This window comes from Pleurodeles waltl, chromosome 8 (assembly GCF_031143425.1).
Source record: "Pleurodeles waltl isolate 20211129_DDA chromosome 8, aPleWal1.hap1.20221129, whole genome shotgun sequence".
NCBI classification, from domain to species: domain Eukaryota; kingdom Metazoa; phylum Chordata; class Amphibia; order Caudata; family Salamandridae; genus Pleurodeles; species Pleurodeles waltl.
Genome location: NC_090447.1, coordinates 1,511,021,409 through 1,511,033,980, shown reverse-complemented (window position 1 = coordinate 1,511,033,980; position 12,572 = coordinate 1,511,021,409). Strand labels below are relative to the sequence as shown.

Below are 12,572 nucleotides of genomic sequence, written 5' to 3'. Positions count from 1 at the left end.
TACAATTTCAGATATCATTGTCGCAGGCAAATGGAATAACGATTTAATGCAAGCAACGAGCCAAAATTAACGAGTGGATTTTTATTTTATTTTATTTTTTATTTTATTTTTTTAACTAATTTGCGTCAAAGCAGGATTTTACTAAATTAAACTTGCTCCATGTACGGTGGACACCACGTTTGTGGATACCACGTTTGTGGTCCTGTGGTTTTAATCTATCAAGAAAATTCTCTCTTGGGGAGGAAGTCTTAATTTGTTTCAATTACCCATAGTATTTGATAAAGGTGATTTGTAAAAGGAAACCTCAGGATGCGTTTGCTGTACACTGAGCAATCTGTCAAACCTAAGTGTTTCATATTTTAATATTAAAGAAATGAAGGTACTGAACTGCAGTGCTACATATGTACGAATATCACAAAGAGGCCAAGAATAGAATGGGCAAGCAGAGAGCACATCAGTGTTACTGACAGGTGATTATTCCAAACAGGCCAATAAGAAATATATATGAAGACTCTCATATTTCATCAACATTAATGAGCGTAGAATTTTTTTATTTTATTTTTATTTTGTGAAACACCAAGAATCATTTAATTTATTTAAAAAAGGACCATGAAAATTAGTAAATATTTTACTAACTTGCTGTACGTACATTGGACACCATATATTGGTTCAGGGATTTCATTTATTTAATAAATCAATGTGCATTGTTCAAGTTTAAGTTTTTACTTTTACCCAATGTTCAGGACTTGGTGCAAAGTGACTGCTGTAGACAGAGGGAGCTGGGATAAATATGTTATATGTTAGTATTAAATAAATTCAGGAAGAGAACTGCAATGCCACATACGTATGATTATAGCACAGAACATGCCACTGTTAATGTCAGGCAATTGTTCCGAAGGGGGCATCGTAAAGGAGTGGGTTGCCATGGAGCCCAAAGTATCCATCACCCCATAACAGAGGTTTCTCTAAAGAGATGCCAAGGATTGTCTGAGCTTTCACACTAACCTTTTCTCTACCTTAACTAGGATTTTGTCAGCAAAGGGTGTCAAGATGAAGTGGACAGGAAGCTTGTATCCACTCCTCCTCAGAGGAGGAGGGGAGTCGCCCCCCTGACTGAGCCAGCAGATGAAAAATAAAACAATAGCTTGCTATCATTTTACTTTTCATCTGCTGCCTCAGCCAGCAGTGTGTACAGGGAGTGGCAATGGGAAGGGGAGGAGGGGAGAGTGCACTAAGTGCGCATGTATGTTTGGCCGGCTGTCTCAGGCGCACTTCGGTTTCTCCAACCCGGCTGTATACACAGCGGGGCTGGAGAAACAGCACAGACCCAAGGCTTGTGTCTGAGCGACAGTCACTGCCGCTAGGACCAATCCTGGCGCTGCTTTCATGCTAAGTTTAGCATGAAAGCAGTGCCAGAATTGCAGGGGAGTCTGTGCTGGTGCCCGAGTAAATGATGGGACACAAGACGAAGAGGAGCGACGAGCGAGGCAGCATGATGCAGCGGGAAGAGACGACAAAGAGAACCTGTGAGTGTGTTTTCTTTTTTCTTTTGTTTCCCCGTTCCGTCGTCGCCCCCTTTGACATATGCGCCGGCTGCATCCTACTCTATGTCTGTTTGTCCTTTGTTCCGCTGTGTGTGCCTGCTTGTGTAGCTCTGATTGTCCATTCCTTATTGACCTGTGTTGAGGGGGGCTGCATCTGCCCCTGTTGTTTCTGTGCATGTCACTTTCTGATTGTTGGCTTGCAGACATGGGTCTCCAGCTGTCACTGCCAAATAACACAGTGGTGTAGCAAAGGAACAAACAGGGGCCCTAATGCCAGAAAGGTACACAGGCCCTCTTCTTCACGCCAAGGTATTAAAAAGAGTAATAACTCTGGTGCAGTGGGCCCCTCCGACCCCTGGGCACCATCAATAGATGTGCCCCTAACCTTACAGTCCTCGATTCGATTCACAAGGGCTATTCCCCATTCGCAGTCCCTTGTTCCGTCCTTGCCACTCTCTTATCACGTCTGGCATTTCAGACAGCCTCAGACCGGGACACAGCACTAAGCAAGCACTCTACATGTCTACGTATAAGATGACTGCCTGTGAGGAGGTCTGTGGGTTGTGCTGCTCTGTGTATGCACTGATGTATGTAGGTGTCTTTCTCTGTCACCTGTGTCCACGTGTCTGTGGACCTCTTGTGTTCAAGAACTTTACAAAAGTAATCACTTTTTGCTGTAAGATGTCATAGCAATTAAAAAACACAAAGTTGATAGAAACAAAACACTCTGGGCCTGATTCCAACTTTGGAGGACGGTGTTAAACCGGCCCAAAAGTGACGGATATACCACCTACCGTATTACGAGTTCCATAGGATATAATGGACTCGTAATACGGTAGGTGGTATATCCGCCACTTTTGGGCCGGTTTAACACCGTCCTCCAAAGTTGGAATCAGGCCCTCTTTCTTCTGATTTGTACAACTTGCAAGCCAAATCTGTTGCTTCGGTTCCTTTTTATTGTCTGGACAGTTCTGGGTTAACTAAAATGCAGTTGTCTCAGCCAGAATGTGATGTGTTCTGGACACGCAAAAGCTCCTTTTTGCAGAGAAATGCTGAGTTTGTGTTTCATGCAACATCCATAAAAAAAGTTTCTTTTAGATCAAAAAAGGACCTCACATATGAGAAGTGGGAGGGGGTCACAGACATTATTTGCAGTAATATTAGTGAGTTGCTGCTGTTTTACAATATTGAAAACACACGTCACGATCCCTGAATATTAGATGTAACACAGAATTTGGAAAATACTCCTGTGCACCTTGTCAAAGAGAGCATGAAGGAGCTGAAAATGGATCATAAATTCAAAGCTGTTCCAAACAGGGGTCTCCAAACTTCGTTTGGTCCCAGGGTCCCAAAATCCTTGGGATGTCGGTGCCTGCTGTCAGGAAGGTCCCCTCACACAGAAGGCCTTGTATGGTCTCCCTGCAGTATGAGGTGGAGCACCGGGTGGATTAACTGGCACACACTGGCACTTTCACAAAAAACAGGCAACAAAGCAAAAAGGTCTGGGTTTACTGTGCTACAACAGTGTTTCCCAAACTGTGGGTCGCGAGACGATTTTTGGTGGGTCCAAGCAATAAATACAGAAGCATTTAACAGTAATATGGCTTGATTTCGGTTAAAAACCCTGAAAGCAGAAATACATCTCATAAAAACAAATAATACGTGATCACACAATTTAAAATATCAATATCATTTCAGTAAATCCATAGCACACTTTCTAAATTAAAACGCCATCATCAAATACAAAGTGCAAACGACCTTTTAACAGGGTCCATATCCATAATCAGTTATCTACCCAAGAACACAGTCAAAAATGGGGGTCCACCTTGTAGACTCTCAGCAAACCTATCTAAGTCAAATTACATCCAATTAATTTATCATTCTTGCATAAATCACCGCATTCGGTAGACCAATCAGCTACTTACAATAGTTTACAAAATGTTTTTTAAGTGCCTATAGTGTCATCAGTGTACAGATTTTTTCAGTATCAGATACAGTGGTTTTCATTCAATCACTTTAAAACTATACAGTATACACATTTTGTACTAAACTTTGGAAATTGCTGTATGCTTGCAGCCTCAAACCCTCCTCCCCCCACAGTAAATTATTGGCACGCCAGCATTTTATTTTGGGGGGTTTAAGGATAACTTCAGTGCCATCAAACTCCACAAAACTTTCACTAAAACCAATCCTGCAATAATTTGGTGCTGTCGGCATCTGAATTCCTTATCCATCTTGCCACTTCCCCGGTTTCAAAGAGAGAGGTCAAATATCAGCCTAGGTCTTCTGATGCTTCTTTTAACATGGGGATTGGTGTTTACAAACTCCACTCACTTTACAGCCAGAGAAGGAAAAGTAGAGGGAATTATATGAGAGTTCCTGGGTACATGGAGAGTGAAAGAAAAGGCTGCAGATGTCATTTTTTTGTAACACGCAACAAAATGTGAATACCTATAAATGAACTGTACACATTCAGCATTTAGGAAAGGAAAAACGGAAGCACTTTTTTTAGTAATTCTGAAATGTGATGAAACAAAGGTTTTAATAGGATCACAACAAATCAAGACAATTTATTTGCTGATACACAAACAATATTCACTAAAACCCAATTTCCACACATGATCATTTGTGTGCATTATCGTTTTATCAGTAAAACTGTATGTCTGTGCAAATTTAGTGGTCATTTAAATGGAAAATGTACTGTCTTTATATGACAGTGTGCTATCACACGACGCTTTAGATACATAAAAAAAATGGCTGCCTCATGGCCTTTAAAGCTAGGTGGGTCGTGGGAGTTTGTCGTTCTAAGAAGTAGGTTGCGGTTCTAAAAGGTTTGGGATCTACGGTGCTAAAGCATGCAGCATTAACACACTTAAGAGTGAGAAATTAGGGAAATAGTCCCTTGTGCATTTCTATCCAAGCACAAGAGTGGAGGGGGAAGGATAATCCCAAATAGCCTTGCATGAGAGATTAATACTCCACTGGGCGGAGCCAAGACATGATTGACACTGTCTCAAGTCTATGCTGAAAGAGGCGAGTTGTGAAAAGCCAATGGTTGACAAGGGAGGACCCAAGTCCACTCTATGACGTTAACCAACCTATTGCTAACTACAAAGTCTACAATAGCAGCACATTTTCCAACATTGCCTTTTGAAAATGAGATAGAATAATTTACCCCCATTAAGTACATTATGAAGATATTTCAAATGACTTCGAATTTATCCACTAACATAAGGCGTTCTTCTGCCTGTAGTCTCATTCTTTGAGCAGCACAGAACTCCTCAGTGACTACAAACACGCATTCACCTGTTAGCATTATACGGAATAATGCACTCCCGCCATTTAGTATATAGCTACATGACCGTTGTAGAACACTATATGGAATAGAGCGCTTCTGCGTTTTATAATAACCCATTAAGCCCAACTGAAGGTACATTATTCTGTATATCATAAGGGGACATGGGTGACCCTTAGAAAGTTGTCTCTGACCCCTATACTCCGTAATTGACACTAACTGCTACACAACTGCTTAGTAATACACACGGGGCCTCATTCTTCCAAGTGAGCAGGCGAGTTACAAGCAGAGGGACTTTACAGGTGTGAAAGCACTTTTTTTTAAACTCAGTATAGTCGGTTCTGCAATCATGCATGGGCGTAGGAAGTGTGGGGGACGCGGGGGATATGTCCCCCCCAGATTTTGGAGTGGGGGGGACACGGGGGACAAGGGTGGGGGGGACGAGGGGACAGAAGAATTTTCCTTTCTCCTGTAATTCGCAGGGCCATTAGCGCATGAAAGCGCTACCTATATGGCCCTGCACTTGACCTGTGACCTGGCTCCAGGACACTCGCCCTCTGCCCTTTTGTTGTGCTGCAGTACACAAGGGATTCTTTCTCACCTTGCCGCCACAGCTGCCTGCAGTTTGCACTTCTGAGAACAAAGGGGGAGGAGAGGCCCTTTGTTGATTGCTGTGTGCATCCAGTCCCTCCTGAGCCCGACCCTTCCTGTCCCTTGAAGATCGAACCCTGAAGACAGCAGCAAGATTTGAGAACGTAAGGAGGTTTGGGTAATTAAATAAACTATTGCTAAGTAACTCCCTTTCTTTTTAAATACAGTGCTGTGTTGCAGAGTATCTCCCTTTCTAAAAACAGTATTGTTGAGTTACTGTTAGATATGAGCAGGGCAGGCTTTAGCGCGCTAGTGGCACCCTGTGCGCCAGTGTTTGTTAGGGCCCCCCTTTCTGTTGCCTCTCTCTCACTCTCTTCTCTCCTCTGTCTCCAGCTTGCCTGCCCCAGTGCTAATTATTGTCCCCTAAGTTGACATCCTGCCCCCCCCAACATTTCTGTCCCCTGTCTCTCCCTCAGCCTTCCTGGTATTTGTGAAAGCCCGCTCTGAAGGGCAAGGGCTGTCTGTAAATCTAATTTCCTGCCAATGGCCTGTGGATGCGAAGCCAGCACTGTGGCAGCTCACAGGCTTTACAGGACTTCACAGGCTATGGTGGAACAGAGCCTGACACTGCTGGATAGACAGCAGAGAGACCAGCACACAGCATGGGTCCCAGGAAGAACCAGATGGCCTAAGAGATGGACAGGGCTAGGTAAGGCAGCTAGGGCGATGCAACCGGTGCTGCCGCACTGGGTGCTGATTTAGGATGGGGGTGCTATGTTTGCAAGTATATTGTGACTTTAAAAGCACCTGCTGGATGTTCCTTGCCACCAACAGTTTTCAGGCAACAATAAAAATCTTAAAATAATTCCGGTGATTAATGGTCATTCTGGAGAGAGACTGAAGTTTTGTCTAGTGGAAGTTTTGACTCATCATAACGTACAGGGTTACTATGCCTGCTACAAAGGCCGTCTACATGCAGATCACAAAGTGTATATAATGTGAATAGGTCAGTGGGTTTCTGCTTTTGTCAGATGCAGAAAAGTACCCTCTTTTTGGCATGGTTACCCCACTTTTTGCCTGTTGTCAGTATGTTTTGACTGTGTTCACTGGGATCCTGCTAACCAGGACCCCAGTGCTCTCTCCCACTAAATTTGGTTGCTTGGACCACACACACACCCCACTTGGCATACTGGTGCCCCTTATAAGTCCCTAGTATATGGTACCCAGGTACCCAGGGCATTGGGGGATCAGGGGTTCCCATGGGCTGCAGCATTTATTATGTATTATGCCACCCATAGGAGCCCATGTAAAGTGTGTCTGCAGGCCTGCCATTGCAGCCTGCGTGAAAAGGTGCTTGCACCCTTTCACTTCAGGCCACTGCACCAGGTCACTGTAAGTCACCCCTATGGTAGGCCCTCCTAGCCCAGAGGGTAGGGTGCAAGTACCTGTGTGTGAGGGCACCTCTGCAGGAGCAGAGGTGCCCCCACGAACTCCAGCTCCATTTTCCTGGACCTCGTGAGTGCGGGGACGCCATTTTACGCTTGTACTGGACATAGGTCACTACCTATGTCCAGCTACATAATGGTAACTCCGAACCTGGGCATGTTTGGTAACAAACATGTCAGAATCATACCCCAATACTATTGTCAGTATTGATTGTATGATTCCATGCACTTTGGCGGCTCCTTAGAGGATCCCCAGCATTGCTCCTACCAGCTTTATGGGGTCTTCCGAACAGCTCACGCTGCTGCCACCCCTCAGACAGATTTCTGCCCTCCTTCTGCTGCTTGAGCAGCTCATGCCCAGGAAGGCAGAACAAAGGATTTCCTTTGGAAGAGAGAGGCAACACCCTCTCCATTACAAGGCTTGGGAGGGGTAGCCTCGCCAAGCTACTAGTATGCTCTGAAGGGCACATTTGGTGCCCTCCTTGCATAAACCAGTCTGTACCAGTTCAGGGACCTCAGCCCCTACTCTGGCGTGAAACTGGACAATGGAAATGGCGTAACCACTCCCCTGTCCATCACCACCCCAGGGGTGGTGCCCAGAGCTCTTCCAGGTGGCCACTTGATTCTTCCATCTTGAATCTAAGGTTGGCAGAGGCCTCTGTGAGAATCTGAGTGGCCAGGTCAGGGAGGTGACATCACAGCCCCCTCCTAGGTGGTCACCCGGCTAGGTGACCAATCCCCCTTTCTGGGCTATTTTGGGTTTCCCTCTTGGGTGGGTCCTCAGATTTGACGTGCAAGATTCCAGCAGGACTCCTCTGCAACGTTTACTTTGACTTCTGGCTACTGGAACCGCAACTGGACTTCACAGGAACCTACAATCTGCAGCTCCAGCGACGACTTTGCCACGCAACATTGTTTCTCCGACTCCTTCCAGCAACTGCAACATTTGCCCAGCTGTGCTTCCTCTGAGGGCAGCAAGTCTTCAGTCTGCATGAGAAGAAAGAAGGAAAATTCCTTGAAGTGAAGGAGTCACTTATCTGCATCCGCAGGCACCAACTGCAACAACAACCGGCTGCGTGGATCTCCTCTCCTCTCCTCCTGAGCTGCGTGGATCCTGCATCAGGGGTGGTAGTCTGGAGTGGTCTCCTTGGTCCTCTCTACCAGCTGCCCAACTTTGGAGTAGGTAGGTCCTTGCCTTCCCATGCAGGACAGTACCCCCATGCACCGCATCTCTTGCAGCTACCCCCGGCACTCTTCTCTGTGAAGCACAGCCCTCAATGTGCTTCGCCTGTGAAGTGGGATCTCTCTTCAGGTGTGCTGTGGGCCTCTCTACAGCTCCTGGGCTCCTTGCCTGTAGGTCTTCTGTGGGGGCTGCCTCTCCTCCTCCAGACTCTCTGCCTTGCTGATGGTCACCTGAGACTCCCCTCCATGGGTTGAGTCCCCCTGGACCTTGCTGGTCCCCGGTAGCTCCACTTTTCTCCTACTGCGACATTTGCTTTTGCTAAGGCTTGTTGGTGGGTTTTCCACACCACAGACTGACTGCAATTCTTCATCTGGCGTGGGACGTCGACTGCATCACCTAGGAACTCTTCATCTGCTCCAGTGCTGCATTGCTGACCATCTTTGTCTCCCCGTCGACCAACTCCTGCATCCACAGATGGGTGGGTCATGGCTCCTGCCACGACCGGACCATCCTACGTAAACTGGACTTGGTGCCCTTCTTTTCCAGGTCTTACTCTTCCAGGATCCACCTCTAGTTTCTTGCAGTCTTGTCTGCGTTTTGCAATATCCTTCTCTGAAGTCCTTTTGGTGGGTCAGGGAAAAAACTGTAACTTACCTCTTTTCTCCAGGTCGCTGGGGGGCACTCTGGTACTTACCTTTGGGGTTTCCTAGTTCCTCCAGCTCCCCTCTACCAATTCCACTTCCTTGGGTGGGGACCCGGCTTTCGCATTTCACTTTCTTAGTATATGGTCTGGTCCCCTCTAGGCCTTCAGTATTGCCTATTGCTTTTCACTGTTTTCTATTGCTTTTTATGCCAATTTGTGATTGCTGCTGTACATATAATAGTGTGTTACTTACATCCTATTGGAGTATTGCCTATCTAGTGTTTTAGTGTTTGTGTTACTGTAATAAGGAACCTTTATTTTCGTAACGCGTGTTTCTTTCATGCGTGTAAGTGCTGTGTGACTACAGTGGTATTGCATGATCTTTGCATGTGTCCTAGATAAGTCTTGGCTGCTCATCCACAGCTAACTCTAGAGAGCCTGGCTTCTAGACACTGCCTACACTTCACTAATAAGGTGATACCTGGACCTGGTATAAGGTGATAATACCATAGGTACTCACCACACACAAGGCCAGCTTCCTACATCAGAGAGCTCCTTTTTTGTCCCCTGCAATTTATAAATGAAAACTGAATATAGAACAGTGAGCAATGAACTCATCAAAGAGCTGCATGCAAACATCAAGGTATATATTAGAGCGTCATGATTTCCCCCCACTTTTTGATTAACTTAATGTTGCAAAACAAGTTGATTTGAGTGCAGTTCTTATTATTAAAGAGAGCCCCCAACCATGGTGTTATGTTTTAAATTCTGAGTTTGCGCTTCTCCAGATAAAGCACTCTGAAACTATACCTGCTACCAGTATGGATGACCTGTGACACCTACACCTTGTAGTCCTCTGTCTTATGTAACATTTCATATACACTGATTTACACATATATGATGATTGTCTCTGCGTAATGTCTGTCTGATGTAAAGTGCTTTGACACCCTAGACTGGTATGAGGGATGAATGATGGAACAACACATGCGCATATTATGCATGCCTTAACATCGCGGTCTCAACAATGACCGTGTCTTTACTACGCATGCCTTTACAACGAATTTCATTGTAAAAGCATGTTTGGTAAAGGAACATGCGTGGTAAATTCTCCCTACCCTGCCCCCTTACACCTGATACCATACTCCACCCATCCAAGCACTTAAAACTGCCCCTGCCCTGAGCCCTAAACCCCCCTGCCCTGAGCCCTAAAAGTAACCCTGCCCTGTCCTAAAAACTACCCCGACCCCCACTCTGAACCCTAAAACCTACCCTGAACTGCTCTAAAAACTACCTTGATGCCCCTGCCCCCACCCTGAACCCTAAAACCTACCCCGCTCTGTCCTAAATACTACATGACCCCCACCCTGTACCCTAAAACCTACCCCACACTGTCCTAAAACTACTTGAACTCCATGCACTCCTCCTGACCCCTAAAACCTACCCCACCCTGTCCTAAAAACTACCCCGACCCTACCCTGACCTAAAAATGACCCCAACCTCCCACTCTAAACCCGGCCACAGCCCTACTTACCTCTCTCTCCTCTGCTTCTTCCTGTTCCACCCGGACAGCTAGACCGCTATCTATGCTGTAACCACGCATATGTGTTGTAAAGATATGTGTGGTAAAGGCATGTGTGCTAGACCCATATTTGTGGTAATGGCAGCATGGTCAATGCATTGCATTGCATTGATTGCGTTGTAAGGGATATTTACCGGTATGAGTGGTGCTATAAAACTAATGAAATGCATCTGAGAGAGAGTGGTGATGGATAGTAGTGAGGGAATCCGTGGCAGAGGTGGTCACTGGGGGGCACCAACAAACAATGTCGCACAGGGCGCCACCAGCACTAAGGACGGCCCTATCAGACAGCACAGCAGTTCACAGGAACGAGACCCAGAGACTTATACAGCCTGACTAGTAAGAAAGCTCCCAACAGGCAGCACAGGAATCGACAGGAAGCACTGCGCCCAGCAGGCAGTACAGGCCTCTTAGGACTTCACACAGGCGAACAGCATCACAGAGCCTGTCGCTGCCTAACAGGCAGCAAAGGGCCCAGCAGACAGGGAATTGCAGGCCACACAGGACTCGACTGGAAGCGACCGTCTTCCCCATCTCCCCCCACCACGGCAACCCTTCTGGGGGCAAGCTTTGTGCAGGGGGCCCACCTCAAGGTTGTCCCTGTCCCCCCCAGAAATTTAGTGTCTCCTACGCCCCTGCAATCATGGACGCGTGTTCTCCCACAGTGATTTCTCTGTGAGTAAATCTAGCCTAGGGGAAGGGGGTGGTATTCCAGAGTGGTATTACAGGAGCCTGTTCTCCGACCCCCTGAGCACCCAGGAAAGGGTCGGAGTAAATAAATGTTCTCGGGAGGAAAGGAAGGGAAACACCAAACATGGGCTGAATGAAAAACGCAGCCCTGCTGAATATAATGAGAGTACAAATGTGGCTTACCTGGGAGAAAACAGGTGACGCAGAGAAGGGCCAGTTGTGGAATCCAGAGGCGGGGGGCAGAGCCCGTCCGCCTCCAGGAAGGTGCCTTCGTGCCACACAGAGGCATTCTTTTGTCACCCCTACATCACGGCTGGCCCGGGTGACCTTCTGACAGTGGGTGCTCACTGTGGTGGCCACCGTTCACCTCAGACGGTCCCCACCCCTCCACACCCCCGGCACAGGGCGCGCCATGCCAGCCGAGCGTGGAGCCAGGACCTTCCACCCGAGAATGAACGAAGAAGCCTTACGTTTCCAACTTCCTGTTTGGGCGTGGATCTGTTCTTGATTAACTTACTTAGGCTATTTAAAAAAACACGTATAATACTCCCAAAGTCTGGTAGATGTGATAAACGAGGCTCGTTCGCAGCTCCTGGGAGACGAGGCTCGCGCGACTGAAACTTTCATCGGACTGCGTGTGCCTGCCAATCTATTACGCAATCACACACCACAAGCTATTTTTATGACACACTACAATAGCACATTTGGTGTTATCCTAGGCAAGAAATAATAATATTTTTTCATTAAAGTTTGTTTTAAAACTGCATGTTTTCCTTTAAATTAAGCCAGCAAGTCTTTACATTTCAAAAAATAGTTTTTTTTCTCTTTTTTAAATTAGTCAACTTTTGCTTTCTGGACTATATAAAGAGGAAGTAGTTCTATGCCAATATTATGGAGGGTGTTGCGCTGTTTTCTTTTTGGTGCACTCAGAATTCGGGGGCGGGGGGTACTGTAGAAACACTTTGATGATCAGGAGTAGCAAACATTGACACCACAGAAAACTTCATCCAGGACCATGCAAAGAATGACCACTGCGGTCCCCATGACTACTGATTTGGCAGGCCATTTTCTTTCACTTCTGAAGTTAGAAGGAATGCTTGGATATCGAATACTGGGAATGACCCCCTACCTCACACAGATTGCATCAGAATTTCCAAGTGGAAATGGGTTAGAACAGTGGTTCCCAACCTTTTGACTTCTGTGGACCCCCACTTTGTCATTAATGGAGCCCAGGGACCCACACTGAATCTTTAATGGAATCCGGGGACCACCATGCTGGGTCATTACTGAAAGTTGGGGACCTAATCTGTTAATATTATTTAATTTTCGTAGCAGTCGCGGACCCCCTGAAGAGACTTCGCAGACCCCCAAGGGTCCCTGGACCACAGATTGGGAACCACTGGGTTAGAAAATGGGATATTTCAACCTTAAAATTGAGTGCACTATTTGCGATTTCCGTAGTTATTCCCAGGTTCTTAGTGGACCCTCAGCGGTAAACTCACAATGCTGTGTTACTGCCATGTCCCCAAGTCACTATCAGTGCTTCTGGGAGAGGGAAAACAGATGGAGTATTACGGATATTCCTACCTTTAATGGAGCCCT

General features: G+C 46.4%; 1 protein-coding gene across 2 annotated transcripts in view; it reads right to left on the bottom strand.

Annotated features, from left to right (window-relative positions):
• Positions 1 to 11,570, bottom strand: part of CD80 (CD80 molecule) — a 99,864-nt gene extending 88,294 nt beyond the window's left edge. Inside the window, exon 1 of one of the 2 annotated variants that reach the window (XM_069202790.1) lies at positions 11,154 to 11,570. In XM_069202790.1, the coding sequence (XP_069058891.1) occupies positions 11,154 to 11,259 (106 nt within the window). In that variant the 5' untranslated portion in view covers positions 11,260 to 11,570. The remainder of the gene's footprint in view (positions 1 to 11,153) is intronic. The other variant, XM_069202789.1, reaches the window with a different exon arrangement.
• Between the last annotated feature and the right edge of the window lie 1,002 nt (positions 11,571 to 12,572).